General features: G+C 40.4%; 1 protein-coding gene across 2 annotated transcripts in view; it reads left to right on the forward strand.

Moving 5' to 3' along the window:
* The window catches only part of LOC128648365 (dual specificity testis-specific protein kinase 1), a 288,549-nt gene that overhangs the window by 196,128 nt on the left and 68,699 nt on the right, over positions 1–23,722 (forward strand). For both annotated transcript variants that reach the window (XM_053700962.1, XM_053700963.1), the window contains exons 8-9: positions 19,018–19,107; positions 19,361–19,502. In XM_053700962.1, the coding sequence (XP_053556937.1) occupies positions 19,018–19,107; positions 19,361–19,502 (232 nt within the window). The remainder of the gene's footprint in view (positions 1–19,017; positions 19,108–19,360; positions 19,503–23,722) is intronic.

Consider the following 23,722-nt stretch of genomic DNA (forward strand, 5'->3'; position numbering starts at 1 on the left):
TCACCTTTCACAATTATCTGCACACCAGATAAAGAGAGAGGCATTCTTACACTGTGTATGAGACCTCCTAGTTATGGGAGAGAACAGGAACAGGGTTTTTACTCAAATCTGTTTGTGGTTCTCAAAAAAGAGGGAACCTTCAGACCAATTTTGGATCTAAAGATCTTAAACAAATTCCTCAAAGTTCCGTCGTTCAAGATGGAAACTATTCGTACCATCCTACCACTGATCCAGGAGGGTCAATATATGACTACAGTGGATCTAAAGGATGCTTATCTTCACATTCCGATACACAAAGATCATCATCGGTTTCTCAGGTTTGCCTTCCAAGACAGGCATTACCAGTTGTAGCTCTTCCCTTTGGATTAGCTACAGCCCCAAGAATCTTTACAAAGGTTCTAGGGTCGCTTATGGCGGTCCTAAGGCCGCGGGGCATAGCAGTAGCCCCTTATTTAGACGACATCCTGATACAGGCGTCAAACTTCCAAATTGCCAAGTCTCATATGGACGTAGTACTGGCATTTCTGAGGTCGCATGGGTGGAAATTGAACGAGGAAAAGAGTTCTCTATCCCCACTCACAAGAGTTTCCTTTCTAGGGACTCTGATAGATTCTATTGAAATGAAAATTCACCTGACGGAGTCCAGGTTATCTAAATTCCTGCCGGGTTCTTCATTCCATTCCGCGGCCTTCGGTGGCTCAGTGTATGGAAGTAATCGGCTTAATGGTAGCGGCAATGGATATAGTGCCGTTTGCACGCTTACATCTCAGACCGCTGCAACTATGCATGCTCAGTCAGTGGAGCGGGGATTACACAGATTTGTCCCCTCAACTGAATCTGGACCAAGAGACCAGGGATTCTTTTCCCTGGTAGCTATCTCTGGTCCATCTCTCCAAAGGTATGACCTTTCGCAGGCCAGATTGGACAATTGTAACAACAAATGCCAGCCTTCTAGGTTGGGGTGCAGTCTGGAACTCCCTGAAGGCTCAGGGATCGTGGACTCAGGAGGAGTCTCTCCTTCCAATAAATATTCTGGAACTAAGAGCGATATTCAAGGCTCTTCAGGCTTGGCCTCAGTTAGCAACTCTGAGGTACATCAGATTTCAGTCGGACAACATCACGACTGTAGCTTACATCAACCATCAAGGGGGAACAAGAAGTTCCCTAGAGATGTTAGAAGTTTCAAAAATAATTTGCTGGGCAGAGATTCACTCTTGCCACCTATCAGCTATCCATATCCCAGGTGTAGAGCACTGGGAGGCGGATTTTCTAAGTCGTCAGACTTTTCATCCGGGAGAGTGGGAACTCCATCCGGAGGTATTTGCACAACTGATTCATCGTTGGGGCAAACCAGAACTGGATCTCATGGCGTCTCGCCAGAACGCCAAGCTTCCATGTTACGGATCCAGGTCCAGGGATCCCAAGGCGACACTGATAGATGCTCTTGCAGCGCCCTGGTCTTTCAACCTGGCTTATGTGTTTCCACCGTTTCCTCTGCTCCCTCGACTGATTGCCAAGATCAAGCAGGAGAGAGCATCAGTGATTCTGATAGCACCTGCGTGGCCACGCAGGACCTGGTATGCAGATCTAGTGGACATGTCATCCTTTCCACCATGGTCTCTGCCTCTGAGACAGGACCTTCTACTTCAGGGTCCTTCCAACCATCCAAATCTAATTTCTCTGCGGCTGACTGCCTAGAGATTGAATGCTTGATTTTATCAAAGCGTGGCTTCTCCGAGTCAGTTATTGATACCTTAATACGGGCACGAAAGCCTGTCACCAGGAAAATTTACCATAAGGTATGGCGTAGATATCTTTATTGGTGTGAATCCAAGGGTTACTCATGGAGTAAGGTCAGGATTCCTAGGATATTATCTTTTCTCCAAGAAGGTTTGGAAAAAGGATTGTCAGCTAGTTAAGCGTCTGGCAGATGTTCCAGACGTTCAGGCATTTTGTCAGGCTTTAGTTAGAATCAAGCCTGTGTTTAAACCGGTTGCTCCACCATGGAGCTTAAACTTGGTTCTTAAGGTTCTTCAAGAAGTTCCGTTTGAACCTCTTCATTCCATAGATATCAAACTTTTATCTTGGAAAGTCCTTTTTTTGGTAGCTATTTCCTCGGCTCGTAGAGTCTCCGAGTTATCTGCCTTACAATGTGATTCTCCTTATCTGATTTTTCATACGGATAAGGTAGTGCTGCGTACCAAATCTGGGTTTTTACCTAAGGTGGTATCTAACAAGAATATCAATCAAGAGATTGTTGTTCCATCCTTGTGTTTCACAATCTGGACGTGGTCCGTGCTTTAAAGTTTTTACTTACAAGCTACTAAAGATTTTCGTCAAACATCTGCTTGGTTTGTTGTCTTCTCTGGACAGAGGAGAGATCAAAAGGCTTCGGCAACCTCTCCTTCTTTTTGGCTAAGAAGCTTAATCCGCTTAGCCTATGAGACTGCTGGACAGCAGCCTCCTGAAAGGATTACAGCTCATTCCACTAGAGCTGTGGCTTCCACTTTGGCTTTTAAAAATGAGGCTTCTTTTGAACAGATTTGCAAGGCGGTGACTTGGTCTTCGCTTCATACTTTTTCAAAATTTAGCAAATTTTATACTTTTGCTTCTTCAGAGGCTATATTTGGGAGAGAGGTTTTACAGGCAGTGTTTCCTTCCATTTAAGTTCCTGCCTTGTCCCTCCCTTCATCCATGTACTTTAGCTTTGGTATTGGTATCCCACAAGTAATGGATGATCCGTGGACTGGATACACCTTACAAGAGAAAACACAATTTATGCTTACCTGATAAATTTATTTCTCTTGTGGTGTATCCAGTCCACGGCCCGCCCTGTCATTTTAAGGCAGGTAATTTTTAAATTTAAGCTACAGTAACCACTGCACCCTATGGTTCCTCCTTTCTCGGCTTGTTTTCGGTCGAATGACTGGCTATGACAGTTAGGGGAGGAGCTATATTGCAGCTCTGCTGTGGGTTTCCTCTTGCAACATCCTGTTTGGGAAATGAGAATATCCCACAAGTAATGGATGATCCGTGGACTGGATACACCACAAGAGAAATAAATTTATCAGGTAAGCATAAATTGTGTTTTTTTTTTGTTTGTTTTTTAAAATCAAAGTTTTTTTATTGAGGTATTTCTGGAAACAACAACCATTTTCTCAGTACATATGTTAAGATTACAAAACAAATCGACATATTAGCATGCCAAAAACAGAAAATGAGCATAAAGCATAAGGTACATTTTGTTGGTTAAATTTTCCTGGTTGACATACAATTTAGCATATTTGTAAAAATCTTATATTCTATTTTTTATGCCTGGTTGATATTCACTAAAAAAAAAAAAAAAAAACCCCCCCATAAATGATACCTCATTTTCTAAAATTAGAGCAGTATACATAACTCCCTGAAAACATAATCGCCTTGTAGAATGATAATATATAAACACTAATGAGAAATGATCATACAGGTAAGTCTTGAAAACAGAAGGGAGCTATGACCAGTTGCAGCAAGTATATCTGTTACAAGAATGAGTAATCTATATTCTTGCATCTTGTATCTATGTTAACAAATTCAAAGATATTTTCTGAGTATGATATAAAATAATGATTATTGAGGCAACTTTAAGGAAGAGAGCTATTGCTGACATGGACATCTGAGATCAGAGTCACCACTATTAGAAGGTCCCCTGGGTAAAATGGTAGGCTGGGATATATTTATACCCTTCACCATAAGCTGTAATAATGCACTTAGTCTGACCTAGGAATAACTACTAAAAATGTGTTCAGGAATACTTCTCAATGATTACCTAAGTTGCTGCAAGTAACAAGCTTCGTAAAGAGATCAAGAAAAAAAAAGTGTGGGCAAGCTAATCTTTGGAAAACTTGAATATATAACAAACTACAGGTGGCCCTCGTTTTACAACGGTTCAATTTACACCGTTTCAGAATAACAACCTTTTTTTCCAGTCATGTGACTGCTATTGAAAAGCATTGAGAAGCAGTGCATTTATTAAAATAGCCAGTAGGTGGAGCTGTCCGCTTGTGTTGCAGCAAAGCCAAACAAGCTGAAATTATTCAGTTTAATCAGACCTGCGCTATCGAGCAGATTTCAAAGGAACAAGATCTTTCTGTCTATAAATCAGTCCAGATTGGAATGCATAGAAATAACTGTTTGCAGAAAAATGCAAGTGAAGTCTGTGCTGTGTGATTATTTTATTAGGTTTATGAAGCTGTTTAGCAAATGTTTTTGTTAATTTAACTTAGTTTAATTATATATTCTGTGTTGTGTGATTATTTTATTAGGTTTATAATGCTGTTTAGCATTTAAAGTCTTCATTTCAAAGCTTTAAAAATAATGTATTAGGTGTTACTTATGACAATTTTGAGAGGGGCCTGGAACCTATCTCCCTCACTTCCCATTGACTTTATAAACTGGGTTTCAATTTACAATGGTTTCAATTTACAACCATTCCTTCTGGAACCTAACCCCGGCGTAAACTGAGGGCTACCTGTATTTTGATGTACAGTGGAGTAATTCCGTACCAAGTTAGGACCCTGCTACCGGTAAGAAGTGAGAAGCTAACTCTGAGAAGCTTTGTTGTCTCGGCCGCTGACAACTCAGCTTTTTTAGGACAGCATATATAATTTTACCATATTAAGAAAAACCCCTGTGCAGTAATTATAACAAAAGTGATCTATAAACTCTCATGACTCGTCTGTCAACATAATCATATTGCACCATATCTATGTAACATTATGTACAGAACATCTCAATATGATTTCCTACATCATCTCATGTATAAAAGGAATAGTATTATTTATTGGATTACTAAGCTTTATATTCCTTACTGTATTGTTACACTCTACTGTATCTTAGCAGTATTAACCAGGTTTGATAGGGTGTAAAGCCATATTAGACAAATATTCCTCCACAATTTCAAACTTATTAGCCATCATCTAGGGGTCTAGATAGGTTCCGTAATCGGTAACATGCCAAATTACCCAGTACCTATGTTTTGTCCCCGAAAACTTTCAGCCGACTCCAGTTTTGATAACTTGGTGAGAGTTCCCAATTCAGTGTCTCCTGGCAGGTCAGGGTGATAATCAGATGAGCCTGATTAAGCCAGGGCGAAGACATGTAATGCTCCGCCTTCTTAGCACCAGTCTCTCGTGTCGAGTGGGGATCAATAGCCATTGATCGTGGTCGTTTGAAAAGTTGTGACTGATCCTCCCACACTCCACCATGCAGACAAAATGACGCTCCCACACGGCCTGCAGAGCAAACTATATACGGTGAGTAAGGATTCCTTTCACTTGATTGTGGGGCCACCTCTGGGTTAGTTGCAGCAGTAATATTGGGATTATCTCGCCAATGCATGTGCACACTTGGAGCCACAGTAGATATAGATGCTTGTTCAGGTGGGGCCTCACCGTGAATGGAAGCCTGGAGTATCTTGAATTGTATAACCAGCCTGTTCTCAATGTCGCGTAATAGAGCCAGCTCCATAGTAGCTTTTGTAGTAAGCTCTCCCCCAGCTGCCCTTGGTAAAGATGAGGTTAAATTAAAGCATTAATAGCTCTTACATACCCCCAATGACTGGGGGGGGGGTGTTGAGGCCTTTGTTAACACGACCACCGCAGATCTCAACGGTCCAGATCTCCTCCCATATATAATGTTCAAAACTCATAGTAGTTAAAGGCAGAGTATGTTAAGCAGTCTTAATTGATAAATTTCTGCTCTGGATGGCAAGGTAGAAAGCTGATATTCGATGGCTTATCAGAATTCCTCTCAGCCAGCTTAGGAAATGCTGCCAGCCATGACAGCTGCCTGGACACGCCCCCCAAGAATTATATTTTTAACAGAGATTAAACTCTTAATATTACTGGGTATTTCTTTAGTCTGTATATGCAATAAGGCTTTGAGTGAGAAGGGGAAGGCTAAAAAGTTTTCAATTTCTCTGGTAGAAAACCAGCTTGTTTCTGCAAGCCAGTCTAACTCAATTTTTCCCAAAGCAGCAAGATTATAAAATTTTATATTAGGTAGTGCTAATCTGGCAGATTCACGTGTTTGCATCAAATTCTCCAATGCTATTAGCGTTTTTTTTCTTACCATGCCAAATGAATTGGGAAAAGCTTGAATTTAATTTCCGCAAATCTGCTTTATTAAACATTAAGGGCAAGTTCTGTAGTGGAAAAAGCAGCCGAGGAAAAATAATTGTCTTAATAAGGTTGACCTTAGCTGATATCGATAGCGGGAATGTTGCCCAGAGTTTCAGGTCTAATTGGATTTTCTGTAACAGCGGATGGAAATTAAGTCGATACCACATTTCTGGGTTTCTATGTAAAAAGATCCCTAAATATCTTAACGTGTCAACCGCCTTAAACACTGTATTAACTGTCTTATGACTAGTTTTATGAATCCACATCATTTCACTTTTATTATAATTCACTTTATAACCGGAAAACAAACTGAAGAGATTCAAACAATCTAGCACAATAGGAATAGCCTTAGATGTATTATATAAACAAATTAGGAGATCATCTGAATAGAGTAGGGTTTTAGGAGCAGTTTTACCAAGAGTAATCCCATCTAACACTTCCCTTAGCCATATAGCAAGAGGTTCTAATGCTAAATTAAAAAGAAGGGGAGATAATGGACACCCTTGCCTAGTACCTTTTTTAATCTTATCCCAGGTGTTAAGGAATTATAGAGCTCTGGTATATATTACGGACAAAGTAAACAAACTGTTTTTTAAATCCGAACTTTTCGAGTGTCTGAAATAAATATTCCCATTCTATAGAGTCAAATGCTTTAACCACATCAAGAGTTAAGAGCGCAATATCATGTTTAAATTGTTTACTAAAACCTTTATTTAAACTCCATATATAATCTAATAGGGTAATGATTTTCCACATATTTTTAGATGCATTTCTTGAAACCATGAACCCCGTCTGATCAGGATGTATAATTTTGTCAAGACATATCATATCATAAATCTAGATGCTAAAATGGAAGTCAATATCTTATAGTCTGTGTTGAGTACCGAAATTGGTCTATATGAAGCCGGGTCCTCTAAATCTTTGTCTTTTTGGGGGATTAATGAAATATTAGCGGCCGCAAAATATTCTGAAGGTGAATTACTAACCATATAATAATTATTAAAAAGTTTTGTGGGTTTAATTTCTTCCGCAAGTATTTTGTAATATTCTGCAGGGAGGCAGTCTGGGCCAGCTGCTTTGTTTAACTTGGCTTTCTCAATTGCCTCCCGTATCTCTTTAGCCGAAATGGGGGCATTAAGACTCTCAAGAAGATAGTCTGTCACTCTAGGGATTTTTATTAGTGACCAACATTTTTCTTGGTTCTGTCTGTGATTACTATTCTGTGTATAAAGATTCTGATAATATGGAAAAAAAAACCTTACTAACTTCAGTCAATTCAGTGTATCTCTTGTCTTGATCTCTAATTGCTAATATATATATAAAAAAAAAAAATCTGCATTTAACTAGATTAGCAAGATGTTTGGCAGAACATCCGTAGTATCCTTTAAAACGTAAATTCAGTTTTGTCTCTTCCTCTAAAGATTTCTGCTTAAGGAATATGTCCCTCTCCTGCCTGGCACTAGAATAACTCTCCCAGTGGGAGCGAGTTGGATCAGCAACATATTTCTTATAACTATTTCTAACTTGCTTAGCTAGTTGGACTTCTCTCATATTGTCTTTCCTCTTCTTCTTACACATATAAGCCTTTATTTCTCCCCTTAGAAATGCCTTAGAAGCTTCCCAGAAAGTTTATTTTTTTGAAAATATGATATATTAAGAGTACAATAATCTTTCCATTTCTGTTTTAACCATAAAATAAATCTCATATTTTTGTACATATAACGCGGAAAGACAATAGTAGAGTTTCCTTTTACTAGGTTTGTTAAAGAATAGAATGACAGTGAGACGATCGCATGGTCCGAAATAACTTTATCACCTATTGTAGCCTCAATTTTTTGCAGGGAAAGAGATTCTGTGACTAAGATAAAATCAATTCTAGAGAATGTCCTCCTGTATGTTTTAGATTCGCATGTAAACATACGCTGATCAGGGTTATAAAGTCTCCATATTTTGATTATTTGTATATAGTAACAAAACTTTTTCATGAATTTAGCTTGTTTATTATATAAAGTTAAGTTGGTTTTTTTTTGAGAATCTATCAATCTCAGGACAAAGTGAAAGGTTAAAATCACCTCCTATCACCATCTTGTCTTCTACAAATGGTAGTAATTTAATTTTTAATCTTTCCCAAAATACTTTAATTTGTATTATAAAGGCTAGGAGTTGTTTTGTGACTTCATGCTATGTTGCACCAGTGTTTTTTTCATAATCAGTTTCCACAGGGACAGGGACATATCAGTCAGGCACATCATGGGGTAGTATTAGTGACGGAAAAAAGTATCTGCAGCTCTTTTGATGTCCCTCATGCTAGGCACATGCTGAATTACTGTCAGGAGCTTTATGGAACAACACTTAGTCACTCTGTGCACAGGAGTAATTACTGGCAGGGAAGAGCGTATAGGGCAAATACAACTGGTACCCACAGTCCCTTAAATTGGACACTAAGATTATTTTTTGTGAGGAGCTTTAGAGCAATAACTATTGTTATATTCTTGTTCAGCCAGTTTATAGAAACCCCATTCTTTCTCATGACTTTAGTAATACATATGCCACCATACAAGTAAATAAGAAGGTTCATGTATTTATAACTGGCATATGCTCATAGATCTCTTATTGAAAATAAGTGCTAATTTATTGTATTCTATTGTCTATTATTATTATTATTATTATTGTGTAAATATGTTGCTCTTTTTTTGTGTGCTTTGCTGATCCCCCCCCCCCACCAAGGTTAAAATTATGCATAGTTAGAATGAGTCAAAGCACCACTTTCTGAAACCAGAATCTAGTGTGTGTGTAATGGTCTATGTGAGGTTTAGTGAGTGTGCGGGAGTGTGTGTGTATCTGGGTGGTATGTGTGCATATATATGTGGAGGAGGCCTGCAGATCTGGTTCAAATGTACAGTTGCCCTCCTTGGCTTCTTCCTCTGCGGTCATACATTCTGTCTCAAGATCCTTTCTTTCATACAGATCTAAAGTCTCTAAACTTGTTGGCATGGAGATTGAACACTTAGTTCTGAGACATAGGGCTTCCTCAGATTCTGTGATTGAAACTCTGATTTAGGCTCTTTTTCTGGTGCGCAAATCATGTTTTTTCCTGGCATTCTATTAGTATTCCTAGGATTCTTCAGTTTTTGCAAGATAGTTTAGGTAAGGGCTTATCTGCCAGTTTTCTGAAAGCGCAGATTTCTGCCCTTTCAATGTTGTTCCACAGAAAGATTGATAGTTTTCCTGGTATTCATTGTTTTGTTCAGGCTCTGTACCGAATAAACCTGATATTAAGCCTATTTCTCCTCCTAGGAATCTTAACCTAGTGTTTAAAGGCTTTACAGGCTCCTCCTATTGAGCCTATGCATAAATTGGACAGTCTAGTCCAAAATAAACTTTCATGATTCAGATAGAGAATTTAATTTCTTTTACAAGATACGACAAGTCCACAGATTTTATCCTTACTTATGGGATAACGCCTCCTGTTTAGCAGGAAGTGGCAAAGAGCACCACAGCAGAGCTGTATATAGCTCCTCCCCTTCCTCCCACCTCCAGTCATTCTCTTTGCCTGTGTTAGTGATAGGAAGAGGTAAAGTGAGGTGTTAGTTTTAGATTCTTCAATCAAGAAGTTTTTTATTTTAAAATGGTGCCAGTGAGTACTATTTTCCTCAGGGAGAAATTGTCAGTCTATACCTTCCCAAGTGGAAGGTATAGATGTTGATGATCTTAGCAAAATGTTATGTAAGATCCAGGCTGGTTCCCACAGAGCAGTTGAAGGTAGTATAAAGAAACATCTTCAGTGTGGAGAACCGTGTCATGCTACATGCAGTATTGAGGTATGTTCAGTCATTTGGTTCTGGGGATACTTGATGCATCAGAACAGGCTGACATTATTCCCTATCTGGGGAGGGGTAAGCAGTATACACTACATATATGATAATGGTGTACCTGGAATTCCCTTTTTGTATTGACTACCAAATGTGTCTGAGGATTACTCTGTATGGGCTAAACGCTGGGAGATGCGGTGCTGAACAGTCATTGTTATACATATATCTGACCTAAGGGGGTACAGTTTTTTTGTCTTGCAATTGGGTTTGATATTGGTGCGACATTTTGTGTAAGAGGGGCACATGGCTTATATTTTATTAAAATTGACATGTTTGGTTTTTCTAACCTATGCGGATCTCTGTTACGGCTAGTGTTACGCCCACAGAGGGCGGGGCCTATTTTCACGCGCTCAGACGCGCAGTATCATCCGGATCGCATAGAAGCAAAGTCCTGGGCTCCGGTGGGGCCTAACTTGTTTTGCCTATCGCAGGGCTCTAAAAGCTTCACAAACAGAGGTGCAGGAGGCCTGAATAAATGAAGAGATTTTATTATCACTGTTATATCAAATTATATTGCCTTTTATACATCTAAGCAAGTTGATGCGATACAGTTAAGATATTTTGGGCACATTAGAATGGCTTTTATTGACACAAACGCTGTTTTAAAGATAACAGAAAAATTGTTGCACTTTTATTATTTAAAGGCGCAGTACACTTTTTAGTACAAATATTTTGTCTATGTAATTTGACTTCAGAGCTCAATATTTCAAATAAGAAACGACTATTATTGCTATTGCTAGTCTGTTTAACATGTCTGAACTTGAGGAAACTACTTGTTCTATGTGTTTAGATGCCATTGTGGAACCCCCCTCTTACTTTTTGTCCCTCATGTACTGAAAGGGCCTTACAATGTAAAGGGCAGATTTTCTTTAAGGAAAGTGTGTCTAAGGATGATTCTCAGTCTGAGGAGAATCAGGGTATGTCGCTACTCTCTCCCCATGCGTCACAACCTCTAACGCCCACCCAAGCGACGCCGGGTTCTTCAACTGCGTCTACTTCATTTACTCTGCAGGATATGGCTGCAGTCATGTCATCTACCCTTACAGAGGTTTTATCTAAGTTACCAGTGTTACAGGGCAAACGCAGCAGGACAGAAGTCAATTTGAATACTACAACCTCTGATGCTTTGTTGACTATTTCCGATGTACCCTCACAGGGATCTGATTTGGGGGTCAGGGAACTTCTGTCTGATGGGGAACTTTCTGATTCGAGAAATGTGTTGCCTCAGATGGACTCAGACGTCATGTCCTTTAGATTTAAGCTTGAACACCTCCGCCTGTTGATTTGGCGACTCTGGATGACTGTGACTCAATTGTGGTACCACCAGAGAAATTGTGTAAGATGGACAAATACTTAGAGGTGCCTATTTGCTCTGTTTTTCCGGTTCCTAAGAGAATCTCGGATATTATTACACGGGAATGGGAAAGACCGGGCATCCCGTTCTCACCTTCTCCTAATTTTAAGAAGATGTATCCCATATCTGACACTATTCGGGACTCTTGGCAAACAGTCCCTAAGGTGGAGGGATCTATATCTACCCTGGATAAACGTACAACTATTCCTATTGAGGACAGTTGTGCTTTCAAAGACCCTATGGATAAGAAATTGGAGGGTCTTCTGAAAAAAGTTATTTATTCATCAGGGTTTCCTTTTACAACCGACAGCCTGCATTGTACCAGTTACCACTGCGGCGGCTTTCTGGTTTGACGCCTTAGAAGAGTCTCTTAAGACTGAGACTCCTTTAGAGGAAATTCTGGATAGAATTAAGGCGCTTACGCTGGCTAATTCTTTTATTACAGACGCCTCCTTTCGGATTCCCAAGTTGGCGGCTAAGAATGCCGGATTTTCTAGTGCGTAGAGCGTTATGGTTAAAGTCTTGGTCTGCTGATGTGTCATCTAAGTCAAAGCTTTTGGCTATTCCTTTCAAAGGGAAAACCCTATTCGGGCCTGACTTGAAAGAAATTATTTCTGACATTACGGGAGGTAAGGGTCATCTCCTACCTCAGGATAAAGCAGCTAAACTGAGGGGTAAACAAAATAATTTTTGTTCCTTTTGGAACTTTAAAGGAGTCCCCGCTTCTTCTTCCGCCAAACAGGAAGTGAATTTTGCGCAAGCCAACACTCTCTGGAGACCCAACCAGGCTTGGAACAAAGGTAAACAACCCAAGAAGCCCACTGCTGCTCCCAAGACAGCATGAAGGGGCAGCCCCCGATCCAGGACCGGAACTAGTAGGGGGCAGACTTTCTCTTTTTACCCAGGCTTGGGTAAGAGATGTTCAGGACCCCTGGACACTGGAAATCGTGTCCCTAGGGTATCAACTGGAATTCAAAAATTCTCTCCCAAGGGGGAGATTTCTTCTTTCACCTTTGTCTGTAGACCAGATAAAAAGAGAGGCGTTCTTACGTTGTGTAAGAGACCTCTCTACTATGGGAGTAATTCGTCCTGTTCCAATACTGGAACAGGGGTAGGGGTTTTACTCAAATCTTTTCGTGGTTCCCAAAAAAGAGGGAACGTTCATTTTAGAGAGTCTAAACAAGTTTCTCAGAGTCCCATCCTTCAAGATGGAGACAATTTTACCAATGATCCAGGAGGGTCAATATATGACTACCGTGGACTTAAAGGATGCATACCTTCATATTCCTATCCACAAGGATCATCATCAGTACCTAAGGTTTGCCTTCCTGGACAAACCTTTTCAGTTTGTGGCTCTTCTTCCCTTCGGGTTGGCCACAGCACCCAGGATCTTCACGAAGGTTCTAGGGTCCCTTCTGGCGGTTCTCGAGCCTCGGGGTATTGCAGTGGTGCCTTATCTAGACGATATTCTGATCCAGGCGTCGTCTTACCATCTGACAAAGTCTCATACAGACATGGTTCTGTCCTTTCTGAGGACTCACGGGTGGAAGGTGAATCTAGAAAAGAGTTCACTAATTCCGCAGACACGGGTTCCCTTCTTGGGAACTCTGATATATTCCATATCCATGAAAATTTTCATGACATAGGTCAGAAAGTTAAAGATTCTGAATACATGCCGAGCCCTTCAGTCCAATCCTCGGCCATCAGTGGCTCAGTGCATGGAGGTAATAGGATTGATGGTGGCGGCAATGGACATCATTCCATTTGCTCGTTTTTATCTAAGACCACAACAACTGAGCATGCTCAGGCAGTGGAATGTCGATTCTGCGAATTTGTCTCCTCAGATAGATCTGGATCAGGAGACAAGAGACTCTCTTCTTTGGTGGTTGTTGCCGGATCATCTGTCCCAAGGGACGTGCTTACGCAGACCCTCATGGGTGATAGTGACAACGGACGCCAGCTTACTAGGTTGGGGTGCAGTCTGGAATTCCCTGAACGCTCAGGGTGTGTGGGCTCGGTCAGAGTCTCTTCTTCCAATCAATATTCTGGAATTGAGAGCAATATTCAATGCGCTTCAGGCTTGGCCTCAGTTGGCTTCGGCCAAATTCATCCGTTTTCAGTCGGACAACATCACGACTGTGGCTTACATCAGTCATCAGGGAGGAACAAGAAGTTCCTTAGCGATGACAGAAGTATCCAAGAAAATTAGGTGGGCGGAGGCTCACTCTTGTTATCTGTCAGCAATCTACATCCCAGGAGTGGACAACTGGGAAGCGGACTTTTTAAGCAGACAGACGTTTCATCCGAGGGAGTGGGAACTCCATCCGGAGGTCTTTGCCGCCCTGATTCTCAAATGGGGCAGACCGGAATTGGATCTGATGGCGTCTCGTCAGAATGCCAAGCTCCCAAGATACCGATCCAGGTCAAGGGATCCTCAGGCCGAACTGATAGTTGCCTTGGCAGTACCTTGGTCGTTCAACCTAGCTTATGTGTTTCCACCGTTTCCTCTCCTCCCCCGGGTGATTGCTCGGATCAAACAGGAGAGGGCTTCAATAATTATAATTGCACCTTAGTGGCCTCGCAGTACTTGGTATGCCGATCTAGTGGACATGTGGACCTTCTAATTCAGGGACCTTTTCAACACCCAAATCTAGTTTCTCTGCAACTGACTGCTTGGACATTGAACGCTTGATTCTATCTAAGCGGGGGTTCTCCGATTCGGTCATTGATACTTTGATTCAGGCACATAAGCCTGTTACTAGAAAGATCTACCATAAGATATGGCGTAAATATCTTTATTGGTGCGAATCCAAGGGCTACTCATGGAGTAGAGTTAGGATTCCCAGAATTCTGTCTTTTCTCCAAGAAGGATTGGAGAAAGGATTATCAGCTAGTTCCTTAAAGGGACAAATTTCTGCTTTGTCAATTTTGCTACACAAACGTTTGGCAGATGTTCCAGACATCAGTCTTTTTGTCAGGCTCTATCCAGAATTAAGCCTGTGTTTAGACCAATTGCTCCACCCTGGAGTTTGAATTTAGTTCTTAATGATCTTCAAGGGGTTCCGTTTAAACCCATGCATTCCATAGATATTAAGTTGTTAACTTGGAATGTGTTATTTTTGGTTGCTATTTCTTCTGCTCATAGAGTTTCTGAGCTTTCAGCGTTACAATGTGACTTGCCTTATCTTCCATTCTGATAAGGTGGTTTTACGTACCAAACCTGGTTTCTTACCTAAGGTTGTTTCTAATTAGAATATTAATCAGGAAATTGTTGTTCCTTCATTATGTCCTAATCCTTCTTCTAAGAAGGAGCGTCTCTTGCATAACTTGGACGTAGTCCGTGCCCTGAAGTTTTACTTGCAGACGACTAAATAATTTAGTCAATCATCTTCATTATTTGTTGTTTTCTCTGGAAAGCGTAGGGGCCAGAAAGCTACTGCTACCTCTCTTTCTTTTTGGCTGAAGAGTATCAGCCGTCTGGCATATGAGACTGCTGGACAGCAGCCTCCTGAAAGAATTACGGCTCATTCTACTAGGGCTGTGGCTTCCTCATGGGCATTTAAAAACGATGCTTCTGTTGAACAGATTTGCAAGGCTGCAATTTGGTCGTCTCTTCACACTTTTTCCAAATTTTCCAAATTTGATACTTTTGCTTCTTCTGAGGCTAATTTTGGGAGAAAGGTTCTTCAAGCAGTGGTGCCTTCCGTTTAGTTTCCTGTCTTGTCCCTCCCTTTCATCCGTGTCCTATAGCTTTGGTATTGTATCCCATAAGTAAGGATAAAATCTGTGGGCTCGTCGTATCTTGTAAAAGAAAAGGAAATTTATGCTTACCTGATAAATTTATTTCTTTTATGATACGAGTCCACAGCCCACCCTGTTTTTCTAAGACATGTTTTTATTCTTATTTTTTGTTAAACTTCAGTCACCTCTGCACCTTGGCTTTTCCTTTCTCTTCCTAACTTCGGTCGAATGACTGGAGGTGGGAGGGAGGGGAGGAGCTATATACAGCTCTGCTGTGGTGCTCTTTGCCACTTCCTGCTAAACAGGAGGCGTTATCCCATAAGTAAGGATGAAATCCGTGGACTCGTCATATAGTAAAAGAAATACATTTATCAGGTAAGCATAAATTTCCTTTTTAAACAATTTTCCAATTTACTTTTATCACTGATTTTGCTTTGTTCTGTTGGTAATCTTAGTTGAAAGCTAACCTAGGAGGTTCATATGCTAATTTCTAAGCCCTTGAAGGCTGCCTCTTCTCTCAGGGCATTTTGACAGTTTTTCACCACTAGAAGGTATTAGTTCATGTGTGTTATATAGATAACACTGTGCTCACGCACGTGGAGTTCCAGTGAGCCAGCTTTGATTGGCTAAAATGGATATCTGTCAAAAGAACTGAAATAAGGGGGCAGTTTGCAGAGGCTTAGATACAAAGTAATTACAGAGTTAAAAAAGTGTATTTATCTAACTGTGTTGGTTATGCAAAACTAGGGAATGCGTAATAAAGGATCTATCTATTTTTAAACAATACAAATTCTGGTATAGACTGTCCCTTTAAACTTCTTTTGTTGAAGGTGTTGTTTGTATTGGCCATATCTTCTGCCAGAAGAGTTTCTAAATTGTCTGCTCTTTCTTGTGAGCCTCCTTATCTGATTTTTCATCAGGATAAGGCTGTTTTACGGACATCATTTAATTTTTTGCTTAAAGGGACATAAAACCCACATTTTTTCTTTCATGATTCAGATAGAGCATGCAATTTTAAGCAACTTTCTAATTTACTTCTATTATCTAATTTGCTCCAATCTCTTGATATTCTTCGCTGAAAAGCATATCTAGATATGCTCAGTAGCTGATGATTAGGTGCTGCACATAGATGCCTTATGTGATTGGCTCATACATGTGCATTGCTATTTCTTCAACAAAGTATATCAAAGAATGAAGCAAATTAGATAATAGAAGTAAATTGGAACATTGTTTAAAATTGTATTCTCTACCTGAATCATGAAAGAAAAATTGTGGGTTTAGTGTCCCTTTAAGCTTGTTCCTTCTGACGATGTTGGTAGAGAGATTGTTGTTCCCTCTGTTTTCTAATCCTAAGAATTCTTCTGAAGATCTTTACATTCTCTGGATTATGTTAGATCACTGAAATATTATGTTGATGCTACTAAGGATTTTCTTTTTTTTTCTTTTCACCGTCCACTTTATTAGGTACACCTTGATAGTACCAGATTGAACCCCATTTGGCCTTAAAGGGACACTGAACCCACATTTTTTCTTTCATGATTCAGATAGAGCATGCAATTTTAAGCAACTTTCTAAATTACTCATATTATCAATTTTTCTTTGTTCTCTTGCTATGTGTATTTGAAAAAGCAGGCATCTAAGATATTTGTTTGGTTCAGGACCCTGGAAAGCACTTATTCATTGGTGGATGAATTTATCCACCAATTAGCAAAAACAACCCAGGTTGTTAACCAAAAATGGGCCAGCATCTAAACTTACATTGTTGTATTTTAAATAAAGATACCAAGAGAATGAAGAAAATGTGATAATAGGAGTAAATTAGAAAGTTGCTTAAAATTACACGCTCTATCTGAATCACGAAAGAAAAAAATTGGGTTCAGTGTCCCTTTAATTCTTCATGGCATAGATTCAACAAGGTGTTGGAAACATTCCTCAGTGATTTTGGTCCATATTGACATGATAGTATCACTCAGTTGCTGCAGATGTATTGGCTGCACATCCATGATGCTAATCTCCCGTTCCACCACATCCCAAAGATGCTTTATTGGATTGAGATCTAGTTACTGTGAAGGCCATTGGAGTACAGTGAACTCATTGTCATGTTCAAGAAACCAGTTTGAGATTATTTGAGCTTTGTGACATGGTGCATTATCATGGTGGAAGTAGCCATCAGAAGATGGGTACACTGTAGTCAAATAGGGATGGACATGGTCAGCAACAATATTCAGGTAGGCCGTGGCATTTAAACGATGCTCAGTTGGTGCAAAGGGGCCCAAAGTGTGCCAAGGAAATATCCCCCACACCATTACACCACCAGCCTGAATCGTTGATACAAGGCAGGATGGGCCCATGCTTTCATGTTATTTACACCAAATTCTTACCCTACCCATCTGAATGTCGCAGCTGAAATCTAGACTCATCAGACCAGGCAATATTTTCCAATCTTCTATTGTCCAATTTTGGTTAGCCTGTGCAAATTGTAGCCTCATTTTCCTGTTCTTAGCTGACAGGAGTGTCACCCGGTGTGTTCTTCTGCTGCTGTAGCGCATCTGCTTCATGGTTCGACGTGTTGTGCATTCAGAGATGGTATTCTGCATACCTTGGATGTAACGAGTGGTTATTTGAGTTACTATTGTCTTTCTATCATATCGAACCAGTCTGCCCATTCTCCTTTGACGTCTGACATCAACAAGGCATTTTTGTCCACACAGCTACCGCTCACTGGATATTTTCTCTTTTTCGGATCATTCTCTGTAAATCCTAGAGATGGTTGTGCGTGAACATCCTAATAGATCAGCAGTTTTTGAAATACTCAGACCAGCCCATCTTTCACCCACAACCATGCCACGTTCATAGTCACTTAAATCCCCTTTCTTCCCTATTCTGATGATCAGTTTGAACTTTAGCAAGTCATCTTCACCACGTCTAGATGCCTAAATGCATTGAGTTGCTGCCATGTGATTGGCTGATTAGCAATTTGTGTTACCAAGCAATTAAACGGGTGTACCTAATAAAATGGCCAGTGAGTGTTTTTATGTATGTATATGTGTGTGTAATTCTTCTTTGGGGTTGTGGATTTAGTTTCTCATTTGAAAAAAATATATGTTTTTTTTAATACCCTCACTTTATATTATTACTCGTTGGCTGCCACAGCTTGGGTATTAGTTCACATGAGTACTGGTTCATGGAGTCTCACCACCTGTATGAAAGAAAACACAATTTATGCTTACTTGGTAAAATAATTTATTTTATGATGGTGAGAGTCCACCCTTTGTTTTTTTTTTTGTTTTTTGGGGGGGTTATTTATTTTGAGCACTTCTCTTTTTCCCTGCTCCTTTAATAGCTTTTATTCCTTTTTCTTACCTCACTTGCTTGGCTATACGTTAGACTGAGGTATGTGTGAGGTGAAAGGGATTTTATAGAGCTCTTGGGGTTTGGGAATCTTTGCCTCCTCCTAGTGGCAGAGAAGAATAATTCTCATGAGTAATGGGTTGTGGACTCTCAACCACCATGAAAGAAATTAATTTATCAGTTAAGCATAAATTATGTTTTTTCATTACCAAAAGGAGGATTACTTATATATATCCTGTATATAAGTAATCATATCACCTCTCAAGCACCTTTTACTAGAGAAAACAGACCTGGTTTGGCTAACCTTTCTTCATTGTTTAAATTTTCCATTCCCCTTGTTAGTTTTGTGGCCCTTCTCTGAACTTTTTATTTAATTCTGCAATGACTTTTTTTTAGATAGAACTCCAAACTCAAAGAAAGGTCTTACCAGGGATTTATATAGTTACAGAATTATGCTTTCCTCCCTTGCATCTATGCCTCTTTAGTGATTTTTTTATTTATTTATTTTTTTCATTTCCTCTCTATATTTTATCTCCAATAGGATTTTGGACTTGATACCAAAGCATTTCGTGAGATGGTACAGACAGACTGCCCCTCTGCGTTCCTGCAGCTTGCCTTTCATTGTTGTAGGGTACGTAGGTTGTCGCTCTTTCACAAGCTGTCAAGTCCTCTATCTTTGTTCAAGACCTCTGCAGAAACAGTAAAATCTCTATTCTCTGTGTTTATGACATTTTCTTTTGCTGCAGGGACTGATTCTCCATATAAAAAGCCTTCAGCTTTAGTGAGTCTGTTAATTTGCAATGCATTGTTGTGGTACCTGATTCACCAGATGAATCCCAAGTTAAAAATAAATATCTAGTTACAGATCTTCATTTTCCCTTCAGATGGCCCCTGACACAAGGCCTTCATTCTTAGAGGTCAGCCAACGACTTGAGGGAATTCTAGAGCATGTCGACAGAAAGAAAGTGAAACCCCCACTTAGAAATTCTCAGAGTCAGGAGTCAGAGCTGATAATACCAAAACATGGTGAGTAACACTGAATAATTGTGAGAATTTAAATCCACTAAAGTAAAATTGGTTTTGATTAATTTTTTAGCAATAATTTAACATGACACTGCCAACACTTTTTCTTTCTTTCCAATGGCAGGGAGAGTTCATAAATTCATTCATAATTGTTGGGATTACAACACCTGGTCACCAGGAGGAGGCAAAGACCCCCCAGCCAAAGCATTAAGTACCCTTCCTATTTCCCTTACTCCACCAGTCATTCTTTGTCTTGTCAACTAGACCTCTTCTTGGGCTTTTAAGAATGAAGCGTCTGTGGAGCAAATCTGTAAGGCTTCCTGGTCCTCTTTACATACCTTTTCAACATTTTACAAGTTTGTTTTTGCCTCAGCTGAAGCTTACTTTGGGAGAAGAGTTTAAGCGGTGATGCCTTCAGATTAGGTCCACCTGCCTTATTTTTCTACCCTGTTCATTCTGTGTCCCCTCTAGCTTGGGTATTGGATTCCCAACAGTAATGGATGAATTAGTGGACTCTCCCTTCCATTAGAAAGAAAACAAAATTTATGCTTACCTGATAAATTATTTTCTTTCCATGGCAGTGAGAGTCCACGACCCGCCCTATTATTTTTAAGGCAGCATTTTTTCCTTATCTTCTGGCACCTCTATACCCCTAGTGTTCCTTCTATTTTTCGTTTTCCTTTGCTGATTGACTAGTGGAGTAAGGGAAGTGAAAGTGGGAGGGATACTTAATGCTTTGGCTGGGGGGTCTTTGCCTCCTCCTGGTGGCCAGGTGTTGAATTCCCAATAGTAATGAATTAATTTGTGGGCTCTCCCTACCAAGAAAGAATATAATTTTACATTTTGTTTTCTGGTTGCATGGGACCTAATGCTGTATGCTTTGTGAGATAATTAAAGGGGACAATGAAGACACAATTAAACTTTCAAACAGATTTCAGATAGAGAATGCAATCCTAAACTGCTTTTTTATTTACTTCTTTTATCAAATTTGCTTTGTTGTAATTTATTTACTAGATTATATTGCACAAATGATTCTATTCAAAACTAAAAGGCACTGAGGTAAATTGTATTTCCTTCTATTGGCAGTAAGAGTCCACAAGAACATTCATAACCTATGGGAAATACTATTCCTGACCACCAGGAGGAGGCAGAGACACCCAAAAGAAGGCTATAAATATCACTCCCACTTCCCCTACCCTCCTGTAGTTCTTTGCCTGGTATCATGGAGGTAGGCAGAGGGAGGTGCTCTGTAACAATATATGGAAGATTATCATGGATTGACTCAGGAAACCCAGGGATCATATATCCATATACATCTCAATAGAGTATTGGTATATATAATACTGGTTTCTGATAATGTCTAATAACGCGGTGTGTTTCCTACTAATTTACAGACTCACAATTAGTTAAGTTATCTTTCATGGCATTTTGTATAATAAAGAGGAGGTGTAAGTCTTGTTTCTGAGCCTAGGTTGCGTTAAAGGTGCGCTTCCCTAACCCCTTTGACAGATGGCAGTTTGTCGCTGGTAAACCGGAGTAAAGAGAGGGGAGAGATGTGCTTTGGCACGTTGCTATGCAGCACTCTGACAAGTATTTGTCCTTTTATGGACTTTATAAGACCCAGTCACGACTAGAGGAATTTATAAGGGCAGCACTCTTTGTTGGTCCCCCCATCTTCCTGGTCATGTCGTGCAGTCTGCTCCTAACTTTGCCTCCTATAGAGGTGGTGAAGTAAGTTTGTGCTTGATTTCTTCTATGATGAGCGCTTCTAAGCATTTTGATGCACAATTCCTCTCAGAGTACAGTTTGTCAGAGGGATGTGAAGAAAGTATCGCCTGTTGATTTTTATGGTTTCACTCATGGGAAATCTTTTCAAGGGTTCTCGGTTATCAGTCGTAGGGATTAATCTCCTACATCCCTTTTCAGATCGACGATATACTCTTATACCATCACCTCTGCTGATAGTTTTTAATACTGGTTTGGCGGTCTGCTGTATGTGGATGGGTGTCTTTTGGTAAGTATGTATCATTGTTTCAGACACTCTCAGCTATGTTTGGCGCTTTATGTATTAATTGATATAAAGTTTTAAATATATGTATTTACTTATATTTCTCTTACATGGTGTATCCAGTCCACGGATTCATCCTTACTTGTGGGATATTCTCAATCCCTACAGGAAGTGGCAAAGAGAGCACACAGCAGAGCTGTCCCTATAGCTCCCCTCAGGCTCCGCCCCCCCAGTCATTCTCTTTGCCGCTATAACAAGTAGCATCTCCACGGGAGGGTAAAGAGTTTGTGGTGTTAGTATAAGCTCATATTTGTTCAAGTGTTTTAGACGTTTGGAACACTTTTTGGGGTTTTAATACGCCTGGCATATTGTAAGACACCTAATCTGTCTCAGGAAGGCCCCATAACTCCGGAATGAAGAGGGAGGGGGCCTCATTTTCACGCCTCAGTTGCGCAGTTGTTTTACAAGACAGCTTCATACAGCTTCACGTGGGGAGCCCAGAGATTGCAGGGAGGACTCCAGAGAGGCTTATTTTCGTCTACAAATAATCCCTAAGGAAGGTAAAGCCACAGCAGAGACTGTGGCACCGTGCTGTAGTGTTTTAAACCGGTAGCCTTCTTCATTTAGCTCCGGTTTGGGCAATAAGGGGTTAATTGATTTGAAAATGTGTGTGCAATCATTTCAAAGCATTAGGATCATGTGGTGAAAATTTCATCAAGATCGGATGTTTTTTGGTGATTTGGTAAAAAAGTGTGTGCTTTTTATTATTTAAAGGCACAGTAACAATTTTTCAAAAAGTGTTTTTTACTGTATTGTAGTGCTGTCTAAGTCTGTCAAACATGTCTGAGCCTTCAGATAGACCCTGTTCTTTGTGTTTAAAAGCCATGGCGGTACCACCATTGCATTTGTGTTTAAAGTGTGCTAAAGCATCTAAGCATTTTAAAGACCATGCAGTGACACTTAAAAATGTAGCCCAAGATGATTCTTTAACGGAAGGTAACAAGGATAGTCCTTCTTCCTCTCCCCATGTGTCGACACCAGTTACGCCCGCGCAAGCGATGCCTAGTACCTCTAGCGCATTGGCCCTTATTACTTTACAACAATTAGCAGCAGTAATGGATAATTCCCTTGCAGCATTTTTATCCAAACTGCCAGTTTTTCCAAGAAAGCGCGATAGCTCAGTTTTAAATACAGAGGATGAGCAATCAGAAGCTTTGGATGATTTATCTGTAGTACCCTTACAACACTCTGAAGTGGCAGTGAGGGATGGTCTGTCTGAAGGAGAAATTTCTGACACAGGAAAAGTTTCTCAGCGGGCAAAGTCAGATTCCTTAGCGTTTAAATTTAAGCTGGAACACCTCCGCGTCCTGCTTAAGGAGGTTTTAGCTACGCTGGATGATTGTGACCCCATGGTGGTCCCAGAAAAATTGTGTAAAATAGACAGGTTTTTAGAGGTCCCTGTACACACTGTGGCGTTTCCGATCCCAAAGAGGGTGGCGGATATTGTGAGTAGGGAGTGGGAGAGACCAGGTGTACCCTTTGTCCCCCCCCCCCCCCTTATCTTTAAGAAAATGTTCCCCATAAATGACCCCAGGCGGGACGCGTGGCAGACGGTCCCTAAGGTAGAGGGAGCTGTTTCAACGCTTGCTAAGCGTACAACTATACCAATAGAGGACAGTTGTGCTTTCAAAGATCCTATGGATAATAAATTGGAAGGTTTGCTGAAGAAAATGTTTGGTCAGCAAGGTTTCCTGCTCCAGCCAATTGCCTGCATTATTCCTGTAACTACTGCAGCGGCTTTTTGGTTTGAGGTGCTGGAGGAGTCGCTCCAGAGGGAGACTTCATATGACGAAGTCATGGATAGGATTCACGCATTAAAGCTGGCTAATTCTTTTATCACTGATGCCGCTTTCCAATTAGCTAAGTTAGCGGCGAAAAATTCAGGTTTTGCCATTATGGTGCGAAGAGCGCTTTGGCTCAAATCATGGTCGGCTGACGTGTCGTCCAAAACAAAACTACTAAACATTCCTTTCAAGGGAAAGACCCTTTTTGGTCCCGAGTTGAAAGAAATTATCGTGGATATCACTGGGGGGAAGGGGCATACCCTCCCGCAGGATAGAGCGTTCAAGGCCAAAAACAAGGCTAATTTTCGCTCCTTTCGCAACTTCAGGAGCGGACCTCCTTCAACCTCTGCTGCCGCTAAGCAAGAGGGTAA

The sequence above is a fragment of the Bombina bombina genome, chromosome 2, assembly GCF_027579735.1.
Source record: "Bombina bombina isolate aBomBom1 chromosome 2, aBomBom1.pri, whole genome shotgun sequence".
Taxonomy (NCBI): Eukaryota; Metazoa; Chordata; class Amphibia; order Anura; family Bombinatoridae; genus Bombina; species Bombina bombina.